The 27,610-nt window shown below is 36.1% G+C and overlaps 1 protein-coding gene across 3 annotated transcripts in view; it reads left to right on the top strand.

The window, feature by feature from the left end:
- The window catches only part of DPY19L1 (dpy-19 like C-mannosyltransferase 1), a 52,138-nt gene extending 27,253 nt beyond the window's left edge, over positions 1–24,885 (top strand). For 2 of the 3 annotated variants that reach the window (XM_030009454.2, XM_030009453.2), the window contains 13 exons: positions 130–207; positions 2,210–2,296; positions 3,840–3,899; positions 7,340–7,420; positions 8,190–8,291; positions 9,047–9,118; positions 10,578–10,627; positions 11,731–11,755; positions 12,820–12,939; positions 19,240–19,414; positions 20,223–20,322; positions 21,711–21,836; positions 22,905–24,885. In XM_030009454.2, coding sequence (XP_029865314.1) covers positions 130–207; positions 2,210–2,296; positions 3,840–3,899; positions 7,340–7,420; positions 8,190–8,291; positions 9,047–9,118; positions 10,578–10,627; positions 11,731–11,755; positions 12,820–12,939; positions 19,240–19,414; positions 20,223–20,322; positions 21,711–21,836; positions 22,905–23,061 — 1,233 coding nt within the window. In that variant the 3' untranslated portion in view covers positions 23,062–24,885. Of the gene's footprint in view, positions 1–129; positions 208–2,209; positions 2,297–3,839; positions 3,900–7,339; positions 7,421–8,189; positions 8,292–9,046; positions 9,119–10,577; positions 10,628–11,730; positions 11,756–12,819; positions 12,940–19,239; positions 19,415–20,222; positions 20,323–21,468; positions 21,837–22,904 lie in introns of all 3 variants that reach the window. The other variant, XR_003922707.2, reaches the window with a different exon arrangement.
- The last annotated feature ends 2,725 nt before the right edge of the window (positions 24,886–27,610 follow it).

Genomic DNA, 27,610 nt, shown 5'->3' with positions numbered 1-27,610 from the left:
AGCAAAAAAAAGTAGGAATAAAAGTTAATGGTTGTTTGAATAATCACTTTTTTTGTATGAATGTGTATTCTGTTAGAAAGAGTAGACTACTGCAAATTGTTTTAAATTATCTTTCACTTTTGATTCTAGATAGCTTCATTATTTGCTGTGTATATTATGGGTTATATTGACTCCAGCAAATTACAGAAGATACTCTCTGCTCATATGGTAATACTTTTTTTTTTTAAAAAACTTAAATCCCCTCAAACAGGTCAGAGCATCAAAAGAGGCCATTTGTCTGAAGTGTTTTCCTTAGTTGCAAGATGGTTGAAAAGATGCAATAATAAGGAATGGAGGGGCCTGGATTTGAATATTTGATCTTATGTATATTTATATCACAGTGTCAGAAACTAGGATCCCTGTGGCCCACAGGAATTTTTGAACTCCAGAAAAATGATCAACGTAAAAGATTTGTAGAAATATTTGCCTCTCCTTTCTGTCTCTTTTCATTCCATGGACTTGAAGATACTGTCTCAAGCAACAGACTAGAAAACATACCAGATGATAGAGCATGAGCAATAAAAAGTTGAAAAGGCAGCATTCATCTTATGCCATAGGTTAGCAGAAACAAAAAACCCGAGATGTTAGTAAGTCAAAATTAGAGAATAGACTCTCTATCATTGAAGGAGAAGAACCCCAATTGAAATTGGGTTTCAAAGACTACTGTAGTCTTGACCATGCAAAGATGTTGTGGTTGAACTATTTGGGGAGATATTTAGAAAGGAGGACAAAGAAAATAAACTATTAGTCTGACGAAAAACTATTTTTTCAAAAATGGCTGAGAAAGTCAACAAAGGAAGAAGATCGTAAGTGGAAGTCATGGAAGTTTCTGCATAATATATCTGATTTTCATTTTTAAAGTTAAGATAATGATCGAGTTTTGCTACCAGGAGTTTTGCTCTTTGAAGCGAGATTACAGTTTTAAATATACAGGAAGATGTAAACTACTTTTTTTAAGAAATATGGTTTTCTTTAAAAATATATTTTTGCTAAAATTGTGCTTTGCAAACTTAGTGGGCAAAAAGAGAATGTTTACAACAGGAAAGAAGCTTTGAGCTAAATTATATTTCATATGTTTTCAAATGTATTTTGAAATACTGTAAATGATAAACTAAAGGCAGTAGTAGGTTCTATGCAACTCGTTTCTGATAGAAACCCAGGACACCAAATGCTTTTTCCCAGTCAGATTTACCAGGAAAATTTGCAAATAGGCATCTTGGTTTAGTAATTTTTTTGACAGCAGCAGGATGAAAAACTTAAGCCTTTTGGCTTATGTCAATAGCGATATCATAATTTTGGTGCCAAAGTGTCATAAAAAGCCTATTTTCAGATAGATAAACAATCATGTTGTATTACAGAGAAGTCTTAATGAGGCTGGGTAAACTGCCAGTCTTTGTCTTCTGGTGTTCTCAGTTTTTGCTCCCACCACCCCCAACTTTTCTGTGGAATATGAAAGTCTAACTATGTGAGGAGGGGAGTACAAAAGTCTGCACATTTTACAAATAACTATATTATTTTTCATTATTCCTGTGCGTAGAAGACGGCAGTTTGATCATTGATTTTGCTCTCCAAGTTAGAAAATGTAATTCAGCTTGCTTTCTATTAAAAAGAAAGCACAGCAGGAGATCAGGATGGCAGATAAAAGTTGTATTTCAGCCTTGACTTTCAACCTTATATAGTTAAGTGCATATGATCAAACAGAGTTCTGCTTCCTTGACTTTGGTGATTATATTTTAAATACACGCTTCTCAGTTTGGAAGAAAGAAGACGACAAACATTTTATTCAACATTTCTGTGTTTGTCCAGGATTCTGAAAAATAACAAACAGGATGGAGAAACAATAATTTGGGAAAAAAAGAATTTTAGGAATAACTTCAAAAATGTAGCTGTTGCATCACGTAAGATGAGTTAGTCCTATGATCAAATCTTTTTGTCTATAAGTACTTTAAAAGTATAAATTAACATAATAATCTACACTTAGCTACCTGTTGCCATTAAGTCCTTATAATCAGTGTTTTCAGAACAATTCTGTAAGCTGGGTATCAAGCCTGCACTTGCTGTGAAGTAGGTGTCTTTAAATTTAAAGCTGTTGACACAGGGTAATTTCTATACTTGGGCAATTCTTACCTTTTCTATTTTAAATTCAATTGTTTTTGTTTTCTTCTTTCAGGTATCTCTTGTAGTGTGTTTTATTCTGATGTTTGGTAATTCAATGTTGTTGACATCATATTATGCTGCATCTTTAGTAGTTATCTGGGTAAGTTGTTTAAGACAAAAAAATCACATGACATGCGGTGACTGTAATGCTGTATTGTTATGTACGTATTGATGTCAAATGTGAAACTGCTGCATTACCAGATAGTTGAGAAATCTTTTACATGACAAACAGAATTAGACCTTAAAGTTATTGGGAGAATGGGTAAATACTAATTTAAAAAATCAAGTTTTCACTCTAAGACCTCTTCACAAGAGGGTCAGTTAAGGCTTAGTTCTCTTGTTTTTATAGCTCTCTTCTTTTTATAAAAATATAAAATTTACCATGTATGAATTTTGACCACAGTAATTGTAAAATAAGAACATGAGCAAGGAGGAGTTTGTTTTAAATGCTGCTTTATTAATTGTGAAACTGAAATGTGGAACAAATGACTGAAACATATATAACAATGGTTTAAGACTATTTGAAATTGCTGAGTCATACTGCCATGTTAGTGAAATTATTCACTGAAGACACATCATCTCATCATTCGCTATCCTAATTTTTCTTAAATAGGAAAAACAACCCCCAGCCTCCTTCAGTTTTATATAGTTTCTCTTAAGGGATTTATGTGCATAGGAAATAGGAGATAAGATTCTGTGAAGACATCTAGTTTAGCATACTACAAATCATCTCCATTTCTGATTCTTTTTGTCTCTTCTAGAAGCTTGGGGTGAGCTCAGTGATTTTATTTTTTCTTTTGTTTATTTTTTTATCTATCAACAAAAGAGTGGTAATTTCTCACGCTAACAATAAGCTGCCTTGGTTACTGGTATTTGCTGTAGTATAGTTTGCTTGTTTATAAAACCACTCTAGTTTCTTGTAGCAGCTTTTGTAATTATATAGTAAGTACAGGTACATTGAGTTTCTTGCCTATTTTCTGATTTGGAAAAAATACTTATTGTTTGTCTGTTATTTGGGTGCTTATAATGGCCTCATCACATATGGACTGGGTTTCTGAAAGCTTTTAAGCTCATTCTCAGTTTTTCTTAATTACATTGTTCATCAAATTAGCTTAAAGCGAGTCCTTCCTTGTGTCATAAAATGAGGAACATAATGTGAAACGGAAAAATACCAGTAACTCCTCCTACCCTCATATTCTGTTGCCTTGTTTGAAAATTATTTGTATTATGCTGCCAGTAATTTATTTATTGCTTCAGATGTTTCTTGTCATTCGTGGGAGGAGACATAATTCAGTTTCCCATTGGCTTTCATTTAAAGAAGATTAGAACTGTATAGTAGAGAATCTTGCTTGTTAAGGAGAAGAGTAGTCTTCCTTTAATTGTATGTAAACTGCAGTAAGATTTTTTTTATGCTGGCATGTTTTGCCAGGGCAGAGTTAAATCACAGTATTACATATTCATTCATATTTCAAGTTGTATTAATTATTGAGGGTTTTTTAATAAATAGCTGTGTGGAACAATAGGTGCTCACTGAAACACACACTCCACACTGCCCCCCCCCCCCCCCCCCCCCCATCCAGGGTACTGGAATATCTTCTTGTTACTGTAAGTTACCTGAAAATGTACATTCATTTTATTATTAGGGAATTCTTGAATTGAGTCCAAAAGTCTTGAAAAGCAGCAGAAGAGAAGTCTATATATGGGTAAGGAATTTCATATATTTTGAATTTCAGAAAAGAACCATAACTCTTTTTTTGCTGTTGTTTTAATGAAATACAGAAATAACTTCTGGTTTAGTTTGTAAGAGTTGAAAATCAAGAAATATAGCTGCACTACTCTCTTTAATAAATTGTCCATATTCCCAGAAATTAATCTTAAGTTACTGAAGGAAGAAAAGGGGCATAAACATACATTGATATCAGAAAATTGAAATAGCCTTCAAATGGCAACACATTTAATTTTAAATTACTAACTTAAACATGTTTACAAAACCTAACATCTGTATGAAAATCCCTTTAAAATAAAGGACAATTTAGAAAAGGCAAGTAAAAGGCTAACAGTACTTGCAGAAATGGAGATTAAGATACTGCATTAGATGTTCACTAAAATGTGTCCTATATAATTATTTTTTTTAGGATATTTTCTATAACAACAGCAAGCAACTTATAATTACATAAATAAAGGAAGCAAGTTGGAGTAAAACACTGTAGGATGTGTAGGTGGGGTTTGAGGGCAGTAGAAGTCATGTCCAAACATGGAGGACACTGCCAAAACTATGACAAATAAAAAATAACACTGTAGAAAACCATGAGAAGCAACTTACTGCTTAAGACATAACATTAACTTGTAAAAACACCTGAAATGGGAGCCTACTGACACTATGTCTGTTAAGACAGGCATTCTTATTAGATGAAGGGTAACCTGTTAGCAAAACTGGATGGAATTTATACAGTTATTACAAAGGAATTAGAATATAAAGGAATTTAAAAAAATATTTATAACAAACCGCAGTGCATGTATAACCTGCTAATGTAGTTAGCTGTGGTACCAGGGAAAATGGGGGTGTAGGCAAATGTCATGTCAGTTTTTTAAAAAGAAAATCCAAGGCATTTGTGGAACTGCAGACCAGGAAGTCTAACTTTTGTCAAATAATAAAAACTTGAACAGTTATGAAGTTGTAAGCTTTATGTATGTGCCGTATAATGAGATAGGTCTGATACAGTCTCTGTGAAAGGAAGTCATGCCTCACAAATGTATTTGACTTCTTTGAAGGATGTAGGTAAGGGTGTGTGGGTGAATGTAATGCACTTGAATTTCAGAAACCTTTTGGGGAAGATATCTAACTGGAATTATAAAAGAAAAATAAGCTCCATGAGATAAGGTGTGAATATTATGTCAGGACCCAGACTGGACAGACCAGGGAGTCGTGTTTAATTTGAAATTCCCTCCGGCTAAATTAAGGTGAAATGACACCAAACGATCAGTTAAAGATTTTATTCATGACAGAAGCAAACTGAACTGGGGAGGTGTGGTAGTAGGTGGCAGGGTTTCTCACAACAGGAATTGGCATAAGACTACTTCTGTAAACTGTGTAACCATATACATCAATTCAGGGAATAAGGAGATCCCTCCCGTTGAGTCACGAGGTTCAGAGCAGACCCCCTTGCTTTCCAGACTCCTTCTCAGAGAAGGGTCTAGGGGCGGCTGGATCTACTCTTAGTCTCAGACTTGGTCAACGGTTTATATCTTGAAACAGATGAGGTGTAGGGATTGTGGAAAAGGAAAGAGAGAAGAAAGAGAGAAAAAAAGGAAGAGAGAAAGATTTCACCGGTCCTGGGTCCAGCATTGGTTCAGTCAGCCGAGGGGTCCAGTCAGCCGAGGGGTCCAGTCCTGGTGGGCTTGCGCACCCGGGGCTTCAGTTGGTGTCCTTTTATCATCCTTGCCCCTCCTCCAGGCGGGCACCCGAACTCGGTCAGGTTAATGAACAGTTTGTGAGCCTTTGGGCTTGGGGGTCGTTTGTGGAGTAACTTCTCCTTCCCTGCAGACCTGGCCATTGTTTGATCTTTGTATCAGAACAGCTTATCAGAACAGGGAGCTGCACACCCTCCAGCACGCCCTCCCCCTCTTGTTGCTGATATCTGAGCTGGTGGGCTTTTCACCTTGGTTCCTTGCTGTGCAGGGTTTGTCTTTAAGCAGAACTTGCCCCACCACAATGTTTGAGACATTAACTCTTTCAGTCTCTCACATATTAGAAGGTAAGAAACAAAGGGTGGTATTAAATGGTGAGTTTTCAAAAGATGACGACCACCACCACCCTAAGTATGTATATAAAGTAATTGATCCTAAATAAGTCCTTGCCACTCAGCAGAGATCTTTGTATTCTTACGAAGAATTCTCTGAACACATCAGTTAATTACTGAGCAGGCATCAAAAAGGAAAATACATTATGGAAGTCATGGAGAAGGAACTGCAGAGAAAGCAGAAAATATTTTTTTGTTTTGTGAACTCATACTTAGTGTCCTAAATATCGCATGCAGTCTCAGTCAATGTGTCTTACTTAAAGAAAAAAAGAAAAAAAATAAAAATAGAATGCCTTCCCCCAAAATGTACTACCATCAAATTTAAGTAGAGAGGGTATGAAGATAATTATTAATGTAGAATCACTAAATAGCTGAGATTATAAAATAGGTTAGAATTCTACAACTTGTAAAATAACGGTAAATATGACAAAGCCAGTGAATAAAAGTAGGATGTAATTATATAGTGCTCCTTATGCTAGCAGCAATAAGCATATAAGAGAGAAGAAAGATACTGTGGAAGCGAAAAAAAAAAAAAGAGGCATTCAGAAAAGGATTAGGTGCCTCCTAGGTATTTAGGTTCATTTGCAGCCATTAAATGGGATGACTGAATGCAACCTGTCATCACATAAAATCTGTGGTTACATTAGGGTAAAGGTCAGTTTGTATTTTGTTGGTATATTCTCTCTGAAAGCATCTGCTGCTGGTCCCAGATACAAGATACCGAGCCAGGTTGTCCTATTCAGTTGATGCACTTTTATAAAGAATTAGATAGATTAAGCTAGATTGCGAAGCATTTAATCTTTCTGGTACAGGAATAAACATGTGTAACTAAAAGTAGTAATTGTACATACTGTTTTTATATTTCCTTCAAGTCCTAACTTGCGATTATCTTGAGAAGGTACTATAAATCAGCAAATTCCTCCAAAGATTTGAATTACTAGAGTAGTACAACCTGATAATATGGAGAGGCTATTGGTGTGAAATAATCACAACACACTGGTGTATGCAAAACAGATGCAATTGACGGCTAGGCTGCCCCTGTTTAAAGTTAACTTTGGTACCTCCTCTGCTACAATGTCATGTGCTGTGGTATGGCTGTAATATAAATCAGTTGCACAAAATTATTTCAACTGTAATAGAAAATACAAAAAAACTTAAAACACCCCAGTGTACTGAAATTTGGGAAGTGTAATTGGTTAGAAATTACTGTGCTTACTGGTGATAACATAGGAGAGTTTGTAACTAGTAGCTAAATCTAATAAGCCTTTTAAAAAAGGAAAGATTTCTTTAAAAGTTTGTTGACACATGCTTATTTCATTCTGAATATATATTTTTTTTTTAAGGTCATTGAAGGATGTGCCTGGTTATTTGGGACAGTCACCTTGAAATACCTAACTTCTTTAGCATTTGGAATAGCTGATGATGTAAGTTCTCTTATCTGAATATCTGGTCTTTCAAAAAATTTTAAATTCTTAATGTTTTGATTTTGGCATCTTACTGATACACTTTCCTGAAATTCCAAGATTTATTTTGCAGAAATGGCAGAGGGATTGCATGTTTGCTTTCTCAGTCGTTATGTGTTATCACTTTGAGATGTTACTACCAAAGTTTGTGAAAAGACAAATGTTTTTACTATTGAGTTAGTAAATTCCCTGTGTGTTTGTTTTAAAATGTGGATTTATAGAGCTTTTTTTATTTTGGATATCTTCTACCTACATCTTTTCTTTATTTACTCAATTTCTTAGTTCACTTTCCTCTGAAGCTAATTATTGAGACAGTTCTGAAATGCTGGTTGTAACTAGGACTCCTCGCTTCACTTCAGCCCCCTTTGTTGTCAGATTCTACTGTTAAAAACGTATCTGCAGATGTGCATCAAGGGGCAAAAGATGGGAAGCTCGTATCTTAAAATATGGCTATGCAAAACTATACTCGTGTTGAATGCAGTTGCAGTGGTAACACGCTCTTTCTGCTGCTTTCTGCTTTTTATTTAACACAGTCCAATCTGTGTTACACTGAAAGATGTCATTTAATATACTGGAAAGAGATTTTTGGTGCTCTTATAACAATATTGTAAATGGTATAAACTTCTGTTCTAATTAAAAATATCTCATATGCATTTAAACTACTTTGTTGTGGAAAACAGGGCAGTTTTTTGCTTACTACAGCTTTTTTTTTCCCTGTATATCCTACCAGGCCCATATAGGAAATATATTAAAGTCTAAATTTATTGGCTACAAGGATTTTGATACATTAATGTATACCTGTGCTGCAGAGTTTGACTTCATGGAAAAAGAGGTAATTTGATCAAAACAGATGATTATGGAAGAGGGAACTTTCTGTTTTATCTTAATTTATAACTTAAAACATCTGAGAGCCATAACCTCCTACTGCCATCATAAGTTCAAGTGCTTACTCCTGAAGTTACAGACATTAATGAACGGAGGCTAAATTTAACTGGTTTTATTGCTTTTAAATGAACTAAAAACAAAACAGTGTTTTGATTTTGGATCTAAGAAATGTGCTTGCTTGAAGGAGAGAAATGCTTGCTCAGGGATAAATGAAAGGTTACAGTTCTGCAAACTTAAGATTTTATGTGGCTGTCAGTAACTGGTTTTAAGTATATGGAAAAAGTACTGAGAGTTGCAAAGGTCATGTGTGGTAGGTTCAGACTACAGAAGAGCATCAGAGCTTCTTAATATGGCATTAGCAGACTTTTTTTTAGTTCATCGGTATCTAGATACGAATTTAGAACGTTTATAGGTTACTCCATCCATAGTACTCAAATTCAGATGAGGTACAGTCTACTTCTAGTCTTTGAGTGGCCTGCCAAACAACTGGGAATAATTTACTAATGACCCTAGTATTATGACCTCTAGTGTGATTGCTGGGTGGAGTTTTAAGTTTGAGTTTCTTTAAGCTGGCTTTGTTGCTGAATGTTTAAATTTACATTTTACTCAGGGAAGAAATCTTTATGTTGTTTTCTTTAAAATGACCACTGAAGTAATTATAGGTGAATGGAAAGCAATTAATGCAGTTTATTTCCATTGTAGACTCCAGTAAGATACACAAAGACTCTGCTATTACCAGTTGTTCTGGTGGTTTTTGGGGTAATCATCAAAAGGGTAAGTGATTGACGTAGTGAATCACCTTTACCTTGAATTTACTTAAGGTTTTTGGAAGGGATCACTATTTATTTTGAGATAGGAAGAGGTTAGTGTGATGGGTTAATCTTGGCTGGCTGCCAGGTGCTCACTGCCCTCAGCAGGACAGGGGGAGAAAGAGTTGAAAATCTCATGGGTCAAGGTAAGGACAGGGAGATCACTTGCTGATTTACTGTCATGAGCAAAACAGACTTGAATTGGGGAAGATTAATTTGTTGTCAGTTAAAAAATAAGAGTAGGACTGTGAGAAACATAAACAAAACTCCAGACACCTTCCCCTCATCCCCACACCCTTCTTTCCAGGCTCAGTGGGTCCCTCCCACGAGCTGCAGTTCTTCACAAACTGCTCCAGCATGGGTCCTTTGCGTGGGCTGCAGTCCTTCAGGAACGGACTGCTCCAGCGTGGGTCCCCCATGGGGTCACAAGTCCTGCCAGAAAATCTGCTCCAGTGTGGGCTCCTCTCTCCATGAGCTGCAGTTCCTGCTGGGACCCTGCTTCTGTGTGGGCTCTCCATGGGTTGCAGCTTCCCTCAGGTCATGTCTGCCTGCTCCGGTGTGGGGTCCTCCACAGGCTGCAGGGTGCATATCTGCTCCGCTGTGGTCCTCCATGGGCTGTAGGGCGAAAACCTACATCACCATGGTGTTCTCCACAAGCTGTAGGGGAATCTCTGCTCCGGTGCCTGGAGCACCTCCTCCCCTTCCTTCTTCACTGACCTGGGTGTCTGCAGGGTTGTTTCTCTTCCATTTTTCTCACTGCTCTCTCTTAAAGCTGCTGCATGGTGTTTTTTATGTGTTGTTAAACATGTTATAAACATGTTATGACGCACTATCAGCGTCACTGATGGGCTCAGCTTTGGCCAGTGGTAGATCTATTTTGAAGCTGGCTGGAACTGGCTCTGTCTGACATAGGGGCAGCCCCTGGTCTCTTCTCACAGAAGCCACCCTGGCAGCCCCCATGCTACCAAAACCTTGACATGTAAACCCAATACAATTAGATAAAATACATGTTTTCAAAAATATTTGCTTAAAATTCTGTATTTTCTTTACATAGATATTTGCAAAGGTCTAGTCCTGAGTCAGTGGTAAAACTTCCTTTGATGTTAAGTGCCAAAAAAATTTCTGTCACTTAGCTGATGAGTACTATAACTGACGTTTATAACTGGTTTTTGTAAATTTGATTATGTATAATTTGTGTAAAAACAACTTACAGTTTACACAGGAACAGATGGGATAACTGCTAACTGCCTGGCTAATTAAACATCCTCAAAAAGAATTTTTAGCTGAAACACTGCATGTGTTTATCTTAGCATTATCTCAAAATGAGATTACCCAGGTGTAATTTAATTTAGCAAATGTTGAAAATGCTTTAGAATGCTTTTGAAAGTTTGTTCATACTTTTTGTCGGCTCTTGTTTTCTTCAGGCAATTAAGTATCTTATGTGGGCCTTATCTCAGGCGGGCCAATATGAAAGGTAAACATTGTCTTCTTTTTAATGTAAAACTGAATTTTCTGCTGGAAGTTTATTTGATTTGCTATATGTTAAATAATTCAGAGTTCTACATTATGTTGGCCCTTTTTGAAGGTTTAATTATGTATAGTTCAGTAACTGAATGGCTTGGCTGTGCTATATGTGGTATTTTTATAGGATGTCTAAAACTAAGTTCAGCAGCTAAACTTAGTTTTAGACATCTTAACCCTCTTACCCCCAAATTTTCTATTTAATAATTTATTTTTCTGCTCTGTTCCTAAACCAATATTTGTTCTTGTGCGTATTTGCTTTTCTCCTATAAATAGTGAGTGCAATTCTTTTCTCCCCGTTATTTTTTTTTCCAGGTTATAAAGATACCCGAGTTTCATCTTTAGGAAGGGATCCCAACTGTATTGCTTTTTATTTTCTAAATATCTGTAATACATGCTCTTAACTGTCACAGCCATTTAGCATCACTTGTTGATGCTGTGCTCAAGAGCAGTCAATTTGTCCAATTGAATGTTGTCATTTCCCTGACATCTTTTTGCTTCCTGTTTTTTTTTTAATTTATCACTAATCATTTCAGTGATCTCTGCTTTCCGTAGTCCAATGGCCATTATCAAAATTTCAACAGATGTGAGCAGGATTCAGCATCCTGTCTTCACAGGTGTTTTTGGAGAAAAAGTATGCACAATTTTGACTCTTTTCACATTTGTATTTCCTTGTGAGAATCCAAAATCAATGTATGTAATACCTGAGTATATTACTGACTCTCTTTTGTTACCAGTGCTCTGCCTCTCTTACGTTACTGAAGTTTCATTCTCTAAATAAGCTGTTCTGTATATGAAATAATTCATGGAAGTAATTAAAAAACTGCTAAAATTAATTTTGAGATTTCAAAATAGATGTAGGGATTGAGGAGGATAGTTACAGATTTGCAATGTACTACAAAGCTTGTTATAGAGGGGAAAAAAAATCTGTGTGGGTGCTGACTCATGCCTACTGGATTAGTTCAGTTGTCTAGAGCCACTTTAGATGAGTTCAAAGTAAAACCAGTGCTTCTGTAGTACATAAACAAATAACATGATTTTCTGTTTTTTATTCAGAGAGGAACGTTTTAATCATGGTGAGGTAAGATTCTTTTTCTGCACAATTTTATTCATAAGTTAATGTGAATACTCAGTATTGAAATACAGGTTGCAACGGTATGATCCTGATACGTGGTTTATTTGAAGGTAAGTATTTTCATGTTTTATTTCCTCATCTTAAATTGGGTCCAGTATGTCACCAGAATAACTCTGCAATGTTGGAACAAAAAAATACACTAGCTAATGGTGGGGTGGCAGTGCAAGAGAGGGGTCTTTTGGGCTTTTGCTGCAGCAATACAGAAAGGCACTGAAATTGGGCTGGACCTTCCATTTTCCCCATATAGACTGAGAAGGAGATTGATTCTTTTATTGGGGTTTCATGTGACAGATAGTGTTAAAATTCTGATTTGAAATATGCCATAATGAAAATAATTCTACATGTGGTTCTTTTAATAAAATGATGCAACAAATATAATTGAATGGCAGCTTTCTTATGTGGTTTCTTTATTTGCAATTAAGTCAGCAAGGACAGTGCAAAAGTTTCTTAACAGCAGTTTATTTGTGGTTTGTGCTCTGAGAGAAATCTCATGCCATTCAAAATAAGATAATCGATCAGATAAAAGCACTGACTGCAAAAATGCCTCTGATTTATCACAGCACTTCAAATAACATAAATTCAATGTTAGGAGTGGTGAGTGATATCTCTGAAGTTTTTTAACCTTTTTTGAGAATACTAAAGCAAGCTGCCTGTGGTTGTGTGAGTATCAAGGATGATTTTATTTGCTTCTTCCATTTCATGCTTAGGTATTTTAGGTATTAAATAGCAAGGGTCTTTTGCATAGCTAGCAATTTCTCCAGCTCCTTTTGGTTTTATTGTTAATGTTTATCCTTCCTGTTGTTCCATACCTTAGCATATTACATAGACTTTAGAAAAAAGTTAACAAAGTCCTTATCACTATCTGAAATGTGAAGATCTTTACTTTGACTTGGACTCTTTTTCAGACAAGTTTGTCACTTAAGCTATACTGAAAATGAAGTTGTATGTTTAAGACAAATGAAAAGTATGCAAATATTATGCTTCTGTGTGGTTTGTTTTGTTTTTTTCAGCTGGTATACCATGCATTGCAGCTGTTGGCATATAGTGTCCTAGCAATTTTAATCATGAGACTAAAACTGTTTTTGACACCACATCTCTGTGTTATGGCTTCCTTGGTGTGTTCAAAGCAGGTAAGGTGTTTTTTTAATCCTGTAGCTATCTCAGTACTTACAGTATTACCCAGATATTTGTCCTAAAGCAAATTTCTGTGTGCGTAATTGCTGAATCTGAGTGTACCATTAAAAATAAACCAGATTATATTGCCTGCCAAAAAATATGGTTCCATTCTCCCCTCTTCCCAAATAAAGCCAATATCTTGTTTTATGCAACTTGTCCAATTGTATTATTATATGAGTTAATATGCTGTGTATTGAGCTTGAGCACAGGGAGGCATACACTGGATTTTAGTTATTTACACATTTCTGTGCCATTGCAAGTTTTTTATTGACTATTAATTTTATCCAAACAGTGTTTGACTTTGTTTACACTGTGTTTTCACAGCTCTTTAGAGCTTATTGCCTTGCATATTTTTTGTGTATTAATTCTTTCCAGAAGTATAGTTTTGAAGTCTTGCATGTTGAAAACTTCAGCCTCAAGAATCAAGTCATATGCCTAACTCAGATTTAATTTTCCTAGCTTGAAATCATCGATAACACAAACTGTTTCTAGATTTTCCCCAGATATAAAAGATCTTAGAATTGGCTTTCCATGTTTCAGTAGCTGTGGTTTTGATAAGTGAACTTGATTGAATCTGTATCTAAATAGCTGTTTTAGGAGCTTTGTAGTTGCAGCAAAAGTAGGGTAAGCAGTCCTTTGTCTGGGAAGCAGACAGGAAGGTAGATTGAAAACTGGCTGAATGGCTGGGCCCAGAGAGGGGTGATCAGTGGTACAAAGTCTGATTCAAGGCCAGTAACTAGAGATGTTCCCCAGGGGTCAATACTGGGTCCAATCCCATTCAATGTCCTTTGTTAATGATCTGGATGATGGGGAGGACTGTACCCCCAGCAAGTTTGCTGATGGTACAAAACTGGCAGGAGTGGCTGGTACACCAGATGGGTGTGCTGCCATCCAGAGGGTTCTCAACAGGCTGGAGAAATGGGCTGACAGGAACCTCACCCAGTTCAACAAAGGGAAGCACCTGGGGAGGAACAGCCGCAGGCACCAGTACATGCTGGGGGCTGCTCAGCTGGAAAGCTGCTTTGCAGAAAAGGGCCTGGAGTTCTGGTGGACACCAAGTTGAACGTGAGCCAGCAACATAACCTTGCTGTGAAGGCGGCCAATGGTATCCTGGGCTGCGTTACAAGGAGTGTTGCCAGCAGGTTGAGGGAGGTGATCCTTCCCCTCTGCAGCACTGGTGAGGCCACAGCTGCAGCACTGGGACTGGTTCTGGGCTCCCCAGTACTAAAGAGGCACAGACATATTGGAGAGAGTCCAGCAAAAGGTCATGAGGGTGATTAAGGGACTAGAGCATCTCTCCTATGAGGAAAGGCTGAGAGAGCTGGGACTGTGCAGCCTGGAGAAGAGAAAGCTCAGGGGGTTCTTATCAGTGTGTACAAATACCTGAAGGAGGGTGCAAAGAGGGCAGAACCAGGCTCTTTTCAGTGTTGGCCAGTGACAGGACCAGAGGCAGTGTGCACATGCTGAAACACAGGAGGTTCCCTCTGAGCATCAGGAAACACTTTTTCACTGTGAGGGTGACCGGACCCTGGCACAGGTTGCCCAGGGAGGTTGTGGAGCCTCCATTCTTGGACATATTCAAAAGCCATCTGGACACAGTCCTGGGCAACTGGCTCTAGGTGTCCATGCTTGAGCAGGGGGGCTGGTCCAGATGACCTTCAGAGGTCCCTGCCAACCTCAACCATGCTGTGATTTTGTAGAAAGTGTTATTTGCATCCCATAAAGTAAGTATCCCCTATTGAAAAAGTGAAAGATTATGACTAATAGTGAGCTGGGCTTACTAACAAGAAAACAATTTGGGAAGATAAGATGGGGAACTCATGAAAATGTCTATATGGAGAACACCACTATGAGGATGAGTGGGAGAAAGAATCCAGTAGTAAGAACTGTTGCGGACATAATACAGAAGAAGGAAAAGAAAAAAATATTTGACAGAGTGGGGAAACTAGCAACGGCTGGGGAAGAAAATTAGGATTTTAATAAGAAACCTGAGTCATTAGCTTTGCTGAAAATTGAAAGAATACAAGAGTAACATTGCAAAGTTCAGTACTCAAAATCTGGAGTGCCACAACTGACGGTGTGTGTACAACATTGGCTGTCTTGTGCATATGCAGTATGATACAGGCTATAATGCCCAATAAACTTTGTTTTTCCCACAATATCTGTGGCTGAAGCCTGTCCTAAAGGTGAATTAGGGTGAAGGCAGTTACTGTCTGTGGAACATCTGAGACTTATGTCATACAACTGGAAGGTGAGACAGAATTATGCAAAGAGGAGAAAGCTGTCCCTTGTTAAGGCAGCTGAACAAATGATTGTTTCCCAGAAAACAGATTGCTTCCCTGAGTGTTCTTTCATGGAAGGACAGTTCTTTATAATGCTGGACAGGCTACACAGTATCAGTCCGCTTAAATATTGTGCTCTTCACTTTCTTGATGTCTGTTTCGTTACTTGGCATAGGTAGAAGTGCTGAGTGTTTGCCAACATCACATGAATCTATACAGTGAACATATAAAATGCTAAAAAAGTGTCAAAAACTCTTCAAAAAGTAACTTTATTTATCCATCTTGTAACTGAGTATTGGGACTTAAGAATTTCCTGTACACATTTGCTATTCTGTAAGGTTCACAGTTGTTATGATATTTCCCAGCTTTTAGTTAGTTGTTGTTGAGGTATTGGTGTCCTCTTAGATGGTCTGGTTGTTTAAGTAGTAGCAGTTACACTGTGGTTAAATTTTTGTAAATGAACTTTAACGAGGTGTTTCTGAGTAATTTGAAATGAAATTGCTTTTCACAAGTCAGAAAAGCAAAAAGCAAAAAAAAAAAAAGTCTTATTTCCTTCTGACATACGACTGCTAGAGAACAATTACAATATAAAGGAGTTGTGTCCAAAGTTAATTTGTTCTTAGTTCTTCTTGTTTTAACTGTGTTCCTAGAAGAAAATTGATGGGTTTTTCTACCCTGTTATTGAAAAATTTTTATAGAATTTTCCAGTGGGTGAAGTTTAGAACTGAAAGTATTTCTGTATTTTGTGCCACAGGAAAAGGCCTCTCAGCCTTCTGAGAATTGAAAACCAAAAAAATCTGAACTGCTTTTTTTTGCTGTATGGAGAGAAATAATCTCTGAAAGATAGGAAAAAGTACCTTGCAACTGGTAATGACTGAAAAATGAGCTGCTAGGAATGGTTTCTATTAATACATAGCCTCATTTGCTTTTTTCTGCATAGTAAGTTAGCCTCTACATGGCAAATTAGTAAAAGTTTTCAGCTGGTGATCTTTTATTTCTTTTTTTAAAGCATCTGAGTAATGGCACTACAGTAAGTCATCCTGGCTCATTGTGGTTTTTTGTTTTAGTACTGCAACTAAGGTCATCAGGCCAGTTAATGAAAACTGGTGCTTTTGGTGATCATTGTGGTTTAGATCTTAGAGGATGCTACGCGTTATCACTGTGTAAATATTGGAAGAAGGACAGGTTCAGAGTATTTTATCAATATTTTCTTCTGTATCCAACTGCATTTTGGCCCTTTGGTTGTTCTGCTGTTTCCTATGGTTGTAGAGTGAGAGTAGACTTCTCAAGAAGCTACAAATGCAGGTGAGAACCTCTTCTGGAAGCTGCCCCAGTTGGACCAGATGGCTTGGGTCCAGTGACCTTTTCTTCCTCCTTTGCAGCTTCATGGAGGCATAGTTGGCTTGAAAGAAGTAGGTCTTGAATGCTAGGGAAGGTAAGGCTTTAGATTCCTGCAGTTTGGACAGTTGTTTTGTGCAGAAGATGATAAATGACCAGCTGCCCCATATGATAAGGCCTGTGATTATCCTGGCCCTGGCTTGGGCCTTAAGAGAGAGAAGTACGTACCTGTGTTCAAGAGCACCCAACTTTAGGTGAACAATGTAAGTAAAAATAAAATTAATTCCCTTGTCTTTTTATCAGCGAAGGTTCTTTTGCCTGTTCAGCATGTTCCCTAGGTTGGTGCTGATTGATACCTGTAAAAGACAAGCAGAATTTTTTCTGGTCTGACTGATGTACTCTTTCTTTAGTAGGGAGCAGCTCGTAATCTTCCAGGTAATACATGACTGGCTTCAGCATGAGAGGGAAACACTGGCTCATAAGGCTGTTAAGCTGCTGTGGATCAGACCACTTCTAAGACTGCTCTGAGTTAAGCAAGCAAGGGGATAAGAAAACTGCTTATTTTTTGGTAGGGTCAGGAAAATATCAAGTGGTTTTTAGTGAGCTTTTTCTGTCATACTGGCTGCTGAGCAGAAGTAGTATTTTGCGGTTGAAAAATCTGACCGTGTATACAATATTGATTCAGAAGAATTGCTGCGATGGAGGGAGATGAGAAGGGGAGATGGGACTTGTGACCAAACAATTGATTAACACTCGGTACCTTTATCATTATGTAATGTTTTAGGTGTTTGCATAAAGGATAAGTTAATAACAACAATTTTTTTTTTTACAGATGCCAGAAAAATTTAAGCAAATTTAACATATACGGTTATCTTATTGTAATTGAGGTCAACAACTATCCTTTCCTCTAGCAGACCATGGACGTTTACCTGCAGTGGTTTTTTAGTGTAACTAATTTATTTTGAGGCTATAGCTAGATAATGTGTTAATCAGCTGCCTTTCAAAATATATCCTTTTATTAGTGAACAGTCAGCCTGAGATGGACATTTATAACACAAACCAAAAATGAAAAAATAGGCAAAAGACATACTGGAATTATTCTGCAAATGGAAAAGGAATTTTGTATGTTGTGTTCTTTCAGCCCATTGCATGAATCTGTGTACTTTCTGTTACCTCAGTGTTGCAGCTTGTGGCACCTGATGGACAATAAAAATGATAACTATTTACATCCACACATTTATTTCCTCTTTCTGTTCGAAGGAATTACACTGTCCTGAGTGGAAATTTTGAAAGCAAAGAAAAATAGCTGGAGAAAGACTTAATACATTAATTTGACAAAACCAAATAAAAAACCTTAAATCAATATAAAAACCACATGAGGAACAGCATCCCATAAAAGAAATGCTTCTTTTGCGTTGCATAGATGTTCGACCATTCTAGGGTCTTTATGTAAACAAAATAGTGGTAAATTTAGATACTTTGAACATTAATGAGGTTTTATAAAAGTATGATAGGAATGTGATTTTCTTGGATTTGAAAAGCCATGGAAATCAATAAAGAATTCTAAAGTTCTAACATGTTCTTGAAGTGAGATTTTTGCAACTATTGGTAAAAAGGAGGTTTGCTCACGTAGAGTAGTGTACAAATGAATTCGTTTCCCTTTATCCTTCTAGACCTTCACAGTGGTCAGGCATATTTGGTATATTAAATTTCGCTGGATGGTATTACTGTTCTTGCTAGAGTGTTTAGCAAGTCTTTGAGGATGAGAGCAGAGTGCACTGTATTTTTGGAGACGTGGCTTGAGGGGTTTAATAATCTAAAGTAGTTAACTGTTATTTTATAACAAAGATAACATACACTATCTAATTGGTATAGTCAGCCTAGTGGGAGGTTTTACTGTGAAACTTTATCATTTCATGTTTTAAATACATTTCATTCACAGTATCTTTATCCATTTTTTTAATTATTTAGTGCAGGTTTGATATTTTTGAAATGTGAAGCCTTCTAATTAACAATAGCTTGGGGGGAAAAAGAGTAATTCTTACTTTGTTTTATTTATGGTTCAGGTCAGATATGGATGAGATAAAGTATTCTTCCTCAACCTAAACTTCAGCATAGCAAATTTGGTACTTCTTTTTTCTTAACTACCCATTTCACTTATTGATGAGTATTTGCTTAGACCGTCGAGCAAACTATTTTTAGGCAAAAATGCTAAGGGCCATCTTTTTCAGTTCAAGAAAGGGGAGAGTAGGATATAAAGCAACATTAACCTTATATCCCCAAAGTCTGCTTTTCTGATATGTTTTTGGAAGTTTGCAGTACAATCTCTAATCTGTATACTATAGCTAGAAACTCTTGATATAAACAGATAAAATACTGTAAAAGTGCAGTTAGGATTATTGAATCATCTTTACTTGCAGAATTTGACATTTGAACCACAACTTTAAAAGCTGCGTTAATGTCAATTTTGAATACTTCTCATGAGGTCTCACTTAAGTTTAGTGGAGAAGCAATAGCAGAGATGTTTCATATTGTAATATATGTTTGGTTCCTTATAGAGAAATAAAAATGAATTGTGCTGCATACAACATTATAGAATTGTTGTCTAGAAATTAATCGATTCTTGCATTTCAGTTGTTTGGATGGCTCTTCTGTAAAATCCAGCCCAAAACATTGGTCTTTGCTATTTTAGCATTGATGGCAATAGAGGGATCAGCAAACCTTCAAACTCAGTGGAACATCATGGGAGAATTTAGCAATTTGCCACAGGAGGAACTCTTAGAGTGGATAAAAGTCAATACCAGACAAGGTAAACTGTTCAATAATGTACGATGTTCCCCATTTACTGTGAGATGCAACTATAGAACTTGGTATGAATGAGTGCAGAGGTATTGCTACTTAACTATCTGTGGCTTTGCCTTGGGACTATCCTAAAGCCAAGGTTTAATCACATACACTTGTCCATGTAGAAGTTACCTCAAATGAAAAAAAAAACAAAACACCGAAAGCTTGCTTTGCTAGACTCCAGGCTACCAGTCTGGAGGTTCTAGCCCCTGGTGTAATATTTCTACAATGAAAGTGTTTTTGCAAAGTCCAATTTAAATAGGTTTTTACTTAAATGACACTGGTCCTGTATGTGGGTCCATGATCATCATTTTGCTAGACGAGAATTCAAAGTGTGTGTGTTGTGGTTGCACTTGTCCTTTTACTGAAATGAGTAAAAGTGTCGGAAAACTAGCTGGAAAGTAGTTACCTTTTTAGCAGGAAAATGCTTTCGAGCTGAAGTGGACTGAGATTTTATTGGTCATTTAACAATGGTGTAAGAAGTGACAAAAACTTGTAGAATAACATATTCATTATGACAACCCTTTCAAGAAAAAATAAGATGTATTCCATCTCCATTCTTAGATGTTTAGTTATCTAATGACTTATTGAGTTCAAGGTTTAAAAAAAAAAATGCATCTCCTGTTGGTGCCATATAAGGCCTTTTCAAAAAGAGCACCCTACCCTCTTTTTATGTTTTTCTACGGGATTACTGTTTAGATATTTGACAACTGCTTCTTTGCTTTTACTGCTTGATTCTTCATTTCAAACATGCCTTTCATTCTGTATCTCAGATGCAGTTTTTGCAGGAGCAATGCCTACAATGGCAAGTGTTAAATTGTCTACACTTCGTCCTATTGTAAATCATCCTCACTATGAAGATGCAGGATTAAGGTAAATTTTGAGGTTGAGGATTTATTTTTATTTGCTATTGATTCTCTTAATGCTGGTAATACACAGTAGGAATGGCATCGTGTTACATTGTAAAATTTGTTAAAACCCCATAGAACTTGATTTGTTACTTTAGTCACATTGAAAACACATGCAGTATTTCTTCAGGGTTTGTATTCCTCAGAAAGGATGTACTGTAGGATAAATATGCCTTCAAACTTACATACAAAAAAAATCAGAATATAATTATGGAATTCAAATTAATGTGTACTATTATATCCTTTCTTCATTCTAGTTACTCCTGACATTGTAGACAGACTTGATTTTTTTTCTCAAGATAGCCAGTTTAGTTATTCCTATTAGCTTTCTGTGATTGGTTGTCATTTTTTTCATGATAATATATCTAATTATTCAAATAGTAAGACTAGTTGAAACTGAAATTTTGTAATGGAATTACTGAGTTTTGTACTTTGTCATTTTCAAAATCAGGAAATTTTTCTTAATTGAAATTGATTTATCTGAAAAGGTCATGAATTTTTTTTCTATTTTAATATCATAACATCATTATTTGGTAATTTGGTAAAACTGGTTAAAAAAAACCTAAGAAAACAACAAGATAGAGAGGGATAAAGGAGATAAGGAGGGGATTCATTTTACATGCCTTATGTCCTTAGTTCTGTGTCTGGCATTAACTGGCTTTAAGTTTTGGTCAGCCCTGAATTGGTCAGGCAGTTGGACTAGATGATCACTGTAGGTCCCTTCCAACTCAAATATTCTATTCTATTCTAACTACAAAAATATAGGACAGGGCATGTTTGGGGAAAATAAGCTAGAGGTGATACAGTATCAGACAATGAATGGGAATCAACAACGTCATGCTTTGCACAATCAAAGGAGGATATTACTGGGTAATATAAACAGGATAATGGTTTACAAGGGATGATTTTGCTTGATTCAGGATAGGCAGCCATCAGGTCTTGCACTTTGCATTTTAAAAAGTCTGAACAAGGGCAATGAGTATGACCTTTTGCGGGGAGACTTGGCAGATGATTTCTTCTGATTGCGTCCAGTCCAAGCAAGGTTGTTTCTAGCCTTGACTATTATATGGTGAATACATTGCTTTGACATCTTTACATTTTCTGTTCACAGTGACCATGGATCTTGTGACAAAGTTGTCTCCTGCTACAGAAAATCAAAGGGCTGTATGCATTTTTCTTGGAGTCATTATATTTGTGAAGAAATAATCACATTAAAGCAAATGGCACTATTAATTTAAACTTTGTTTAGCCTAGTTGTCCTGTGAAATAAAAAGCCTTCCTGTCTAGTATAAAGTTAAAGCTTACATTTTCATTCTATGTTGCTAGCTAACTTTTACATTTCTGTTTTTGAAGGGCCAGAACTAAAGTAGTGTATTCCATGTACAGTCGAAAACCTGCAAAAGAAGTAAAAAGAGAATTGATAAAACTAGGAGTTAATTACTACATTCTGGAAGAGTCATTGTGCGTAAGCAGAAAAAAGTGAGTAATCTCTCTCTTTCTCACAAGAATGATATGCTGCTCAAATATGGAGTCTAAGATTCATATCAAGTACAAGTTTTGAAATGCTGATCTGTGCCTTATTAAGTATACAAAATACATTTTTGTCCAGTGTCTCCATATACTAATAAGTATAGTTAACTTTACCCACGTTAGCAGCCTTGTGGTCTTTGTGTGCACATGAAAAGCTGTGTTGTATGTATTTTTAAACTTCACTGTAAAATACAGAATTGATTCACAAAGGAAACAAGTCATTATTCTGTGATGGCAAGAACAGATATGTGTGTATAATGAAAGCCTAGTATGAATAAAAAGTGCAGAGTAAAAGATAGTTTGAGCACCAAAATATTATGACCATTGCTGGTCACTGAAAATTTTGTCGCATTTAAGCTGTGGCTTTTTTGTTTTGTTTTTTGTGTGTTGTGGGTTTTTTTGTTTTTTCCTGTCTCTCCAGTTTTTGGCCTTCAGAACACAATTAGTTTGGATTGTTTATTTTATTTTCTTTGCATTTAGAATAAAGTGAAATGAATCTGTTTTATTTCTTTGCTCTTATCTTTGACAAAATTAGGAAATTCTCAGTAATTCTAACTCCAAAAGATAACTGTTGGTTCTGTGCCTTTAGTAAAAAAGCAAGGAGTTACTACCTTTTTTTTCTTAAAAGGTGTTTTATTTCCTGAGTTTTCTTTCAAAATGTTATGAGTGTGAACATCACCCTCCATTTTATAGGAAATTTTAAGGGTCCCTGGTAATGTATATTGTATAATTTGAGTTGTTTTATATGCTTCCTCCTCCAATTTAATTCTTTCTAATAATGTAACCACAAAAGCAGACAAATTTTACACATTCTCCAATACTATTTTTAAAATTACTACTATATGTATTGATTTTGTAATCTGATAAGAATTTCTAGTTTAAAGAAAAACTTAAAAAAACCCCATAGATGGCACAATCAAGTATTCATGGTGGGGGGTTATAAAACTGAGATCAGCAAGCTGTATGTTTTTTGATGGCATTTCTTCATTTCTCTTTTCGTATTCATATGTTTTCCAGGCCTGGTTGCAGTATGCCTGAAATTTGGGATGTCGAAGATCCTGCTAATAGCGGCAAAATTCCTTTATGTACCCTTATGAGCAAGGATTCCAGGCCATATTTCATCACAGTATTTGAAAATAGCAATTACAGAGTCTTGAAGGCTCTAAAGGAGTAACATCTCAGTGCAAAGAACCATCAGTCTTTCAACTTTTTAAACTAGTAACTAGAAGAATTCTAAATCAGAAATACCTTTTCTACTAGACTTAAGATGGAAAAATGTGTATTTTATTTTTTACCATTTTAAGTGAATTCTGATTATAGAAATATCTTAAACCTAACAGTTTGGATTTCTATTTCGGGGTCAGTCCCTTGAGATTTGCTATGCAAATGATTATATGTTTGCACATTTTGTTTAACACTGAATCAGAAAGAGTTAAAAGTAGCTATGGAAAGTAACTCCATTCTCAAAACCAATGATATTGTGAAATGGGACTGTCAGAATGTCTTAGCAAAGCAAGTTTGTTTAAAGCTTTGGTGCTAGCAGCTAGGAACAAAAGGAATGGTGCTATAGCATCTGGCGTCACATTTCTCATGTCACTTTCATTACCCATCTCCCTTCTGGACAAGGTGATACTAGAAATTCTCTTAAGAGTCATGTAGTTTCACTAGTTGTGTGAGAGAAATACATTTATTTCTTTGAGAGGATTAAGAACATTTGTAATTTTGGATCACTTTAACACATGCTTTTAAGCTTGCTCTTGAAATGGAAAAGTTTGTAGGCAGACTTGAAACTTCATTATTTAGGTGCATGTTCTTGGAATCTTACTGATATTAAAAAAGACTAATAAGGGTAATATTTGCAGTGAGCAATAGTTTAGCTTCTCAGTGTCCAAGGATTTTTAGCATTCTTATGCATTTAGAATAAGCTGGCATAATATACGTGAAGTTTTTAAGGGAAAATGCTTTATTCAGGAAAAATCTGTCATAGCCTTAGAAAGATAGTAAATAAATCCTTCACTGCCTTAACTAGACCTTCAGCGCCTAACTTGATAAGAAATTACTTGCAAAATTTATGCCCTATTTTCTTTCCCCATGTATTAGATCCTGCCTGGATTTTATCAGCAGCATTAAAGAAAAATGAGATTTAACCATAATTGTGATATGGGTATGGTCAATTGTTTGGGTATAATTGCTCTGACAATATTAGACTGGTTCTGTAGTTTTTCCGTCATCTTGGTGTCACGTCAATATTATAGGTAGTAAAGAATGTAGAGAATTCACTTTCCGAGAACACCCTTTAGTTGTTTAACTGACTTGATAGAATTTTTATATGTTTATTGCCTTTGGGAAGTATCACAGTCAGTTGTGATTCTACAGTATAAGACTTCTAAAGTCTAGTGCTTCTCTGTGTATCATTCATGTTTTGGTTTTGTTTTGGCTTGGTTTTTTTTTTGTGTGGTTTTTGTTGTTGTTTTTTGGTTTAGTTTGTTTTGTTTTGGTTGGGTTTGGTTTGGTTTTTTGTTTGTTTGTTTGTTTTTGTTTGGCCATCAGTCTATTGATATGACTGCTCTTTTTAGCCCTAATAGCATCTAGCAATATTAGGTGCTGTGGGAATAGCATCCATCACACCTATAACAGTATCAATTAAATGGGAACCTATGATAAAGTAGTAGTGTAACAACTGATCAGTATTCTAAGACTTCTTATTTTTTTTAAATCTGTTTTATTGAGAGGGTGAGGGAGAATGGCTGAAAATGCATTAGCTTTTTAACTTTTACAGAATAGATTTTGGAAAAATTTCTATAAGGAAATTATCACAAAAAGGGCTTTTGGGAAGTCACTTTTTAAAATGTTAATTGAATTCAAAGAAGCAGGAAAAAATCTTTATATAAACATTGTGACTAGTGTTACAGCACAAAAAGGTACTGTATTTTTATGAAGTTTATGCCAACTGTTGACATGTACTTATGTGGTTAAATAAAAAAGAAAAAGATGGAAATTGTTCTCATGTTTCTGATGGATGTTATATTTCTGCTCTAATGTCTATTAAACTGAAGTTTAATACAGTTGCCACAGCAGGTATGATTGAAGCTGAACCCTCAACTAAACAATGCATGGAAGTGCTTCAGGTAATTAAACCAAACTCACACACCTCTTTCCGGCCTTCTTTTTATTTGGAATATCAGTGCAGGAATATGTGAAAAGACAGTGAGAAAAGGTCAAATAACTATTTACAAGCAAAGTGAACTTGGAAGGCAGTTCAAAATTACTCTCTTTTTGTTCTAAGTTTCTCAACTCAGGTAGTCAAGAGTGAAGCCCAAATACTGGTAGAATGAAGAAACATTTTAAACTTAAGGTTCAAAGATGTACTTTAGTAAAAATGTTCCTCATTTGATGAGGAGGCTGTTGTGGCTGAGTACACGGCCAGAGACTTTGTAAATTTTCAGCTTATGTTGAGTGATATTATAGTGTCCCTCTCTTTGAACTGGTCTTAAACCCCAAAAATTGTCATCTAATGTTGAGATGATACAATCTAGTAATGGAAAAATGAAGTAAAAAAAAAAATGCAATATATGATTGTGGGGAAGAAACATGGGAATTCTTGAATTGGGTATATCATGTTATGAATTTCTTGTCATCTCAGTAATTTGTTTTCGTTTCCAAAGGAAGAAATTTGTGTTTAAATAATACAACATTTTACACATAGGAGCACCATGTTAACATTATGCTTGTCACTGCAACTTGAACCAGAAAATGGAAGTTTGAGATTTCTTAGCTCTCACTAAAGTTGTTTTTCTCTTTGCAAGATCCTAATCAATAAATCTGTAACTCAAGTAAGTTAATTTTTAAATATGCACTGGCCTTGATGTAATTTTGGCACAGGACTGGAATACTTCAGTATCTGAAAACAGTTTCTATTACATTCTAGTAATATTGGATCGTATAGATTTGTCTGTTGGAATCTGAAATATTGCTAGCTTTGAGTGCAGTAAATTTCTTCAGTACAATGGGCACAATTACAATTTGGTATCAAACTTTTGGTAGTTGTGCAAACTGTAATATTTAGCATGGAGACCAAATGAGGCACCTTTGTGAAACAAAGATCCTAAGTCCTGTTCACTACTGCCTTGCACTTCTTCATTCTCATCTACCATTTTAAAAAATGCCTTTGCTTTTGCCTTTTTTTGCAATTCAGCTTAAAGAGTGAAACTAAATCAGTATGTATTTCCTGGATTTTTATGATTAAGACATTGAGTTCCACAACACAGGACTCGCTCCAAGTGAAGTAAAGAAAATTCCTTCAGCAAAAGCAAGTATGGAAGGAAGAGTACAAACACAGGGTTGTCGGAAATCGGCATTGTTGAAAGCAGTTACAAAACACTAATGAGGGCTTGGGACCTGTGTTTTCGAATTGCATTGTTGTGTAGTTTCTATAAATGGTGTTGTTTCACCTAGGTTACATAATGTGAAGGACTGCAGTAAAACAACATATTTTTAAACCCAAAAGAATAAGGTGCTTCTGAGTTGTTTGAGCAGCTGGACAAAGGAATCCAAATCCTAACTGATAGTAGTGCTTTTCTATGTAAACTTTATTGTTATACTATGAGGAAAGAGTAGGATGGCAGATGTGGTGTGAAAGGAAGACTTTATTGTTTGAAAACTAGTAAGAGTTTAGATGTTAAGGAATAGTTACACTTTGTGTGAAATTAAGACTGGGGACCTAATGGCATGCAGAACTTCTAAATCTGAACACTGGTCAGCTGTGCAGGAATTGCTTGGGCAGTGAAACCTCTCAGTACTGTGATAAACAAATTCTCAGCTGTAGCTATATTACATAAGCACTTCTATTTCAGTACAAAGTCAAAGTCAAACATTATGATAAACTGTCCGTAGCAGAGCTTTAAGCTGACCTGTTGGGTTGGAGCAGAGGAGTAGCAGGATTTACAGGGTTAGGTAGAATCTCTGTCCTTCTCAGCAATCTCTGTCCTTCTCAGCAAATTGGCTTGTTTCTGATCTTGTGCTGTAATTCTCTATTATTGACTAAATTTATATAAGGTCTGAAATTGTCAGTTGTTTGAGTGGGTTCATCATGTAGTAGTTCGACAATTTCATTACTTCCTATTACAGCATGTATAGAATATTTATTGCCAATAGATCATGAGATACGGAGAGAACACCCAGAGTGAATGAATAATACTGGTTTCATATCTGGCTGGGGACTCAGGCAGGATCTCTGTGGCCAGTCTTCCACCCTGTCAAGATTATCAATATCTAAATTGAATCTCGAGTGCAAGCAGCACTTGTTTTGCCTGTTTGGCAGGAAGGACAAGATCTAGCTTTTAGCCTGAAGAATATGAAAACGCTTACTGGATCTCATTTAAAGGTAATCCTGAGCCTGAAACAGGACAACTTCTAAAGGAAAAACTTCTGATGTTCATCTGAAAGGAAACAAGTCACTTGAGTTCATTCTTCAGGCTTGACCACACTTATTTTCAAAGCCAGTGCACCGAATTCTTACTTTCATTACTAATTGCTGTGTTTACACCCCTGAGCAGTTATCATCTTCATGTTACTTAGCAACTCGATGCTCAGCTTCTCTGACTACAAGTCCCTAGAGTGTCTTAGGATGCAGTTAGCAAACATTATTTGCAAGCCATTGGTGTTTTGCTGTAGGTATCTGCCCGAGTTCTGCAAAATATGCTAGCCTCTTCAGAAGTACTGGC

Source organism: Aquila chrysaetos, chromosome 3 (genome assembly GCF_900496995.4).
Source record: "Aquila chrysaetos chrysaetos chromosome 3, bAquChr1.4, whole genome shotgun sequence".
Classification (NCBI taxonomy): Eukaryota; Metazoa; Chordata; class Aves; order Accipitriformes; family Accipitridae; genus Aquila; species Aquila chrysaetos.
Note: the sequence above shows the minus strand (reverse complement) of the source record. Positions and strands in the feature narration are given on the sequence as shown.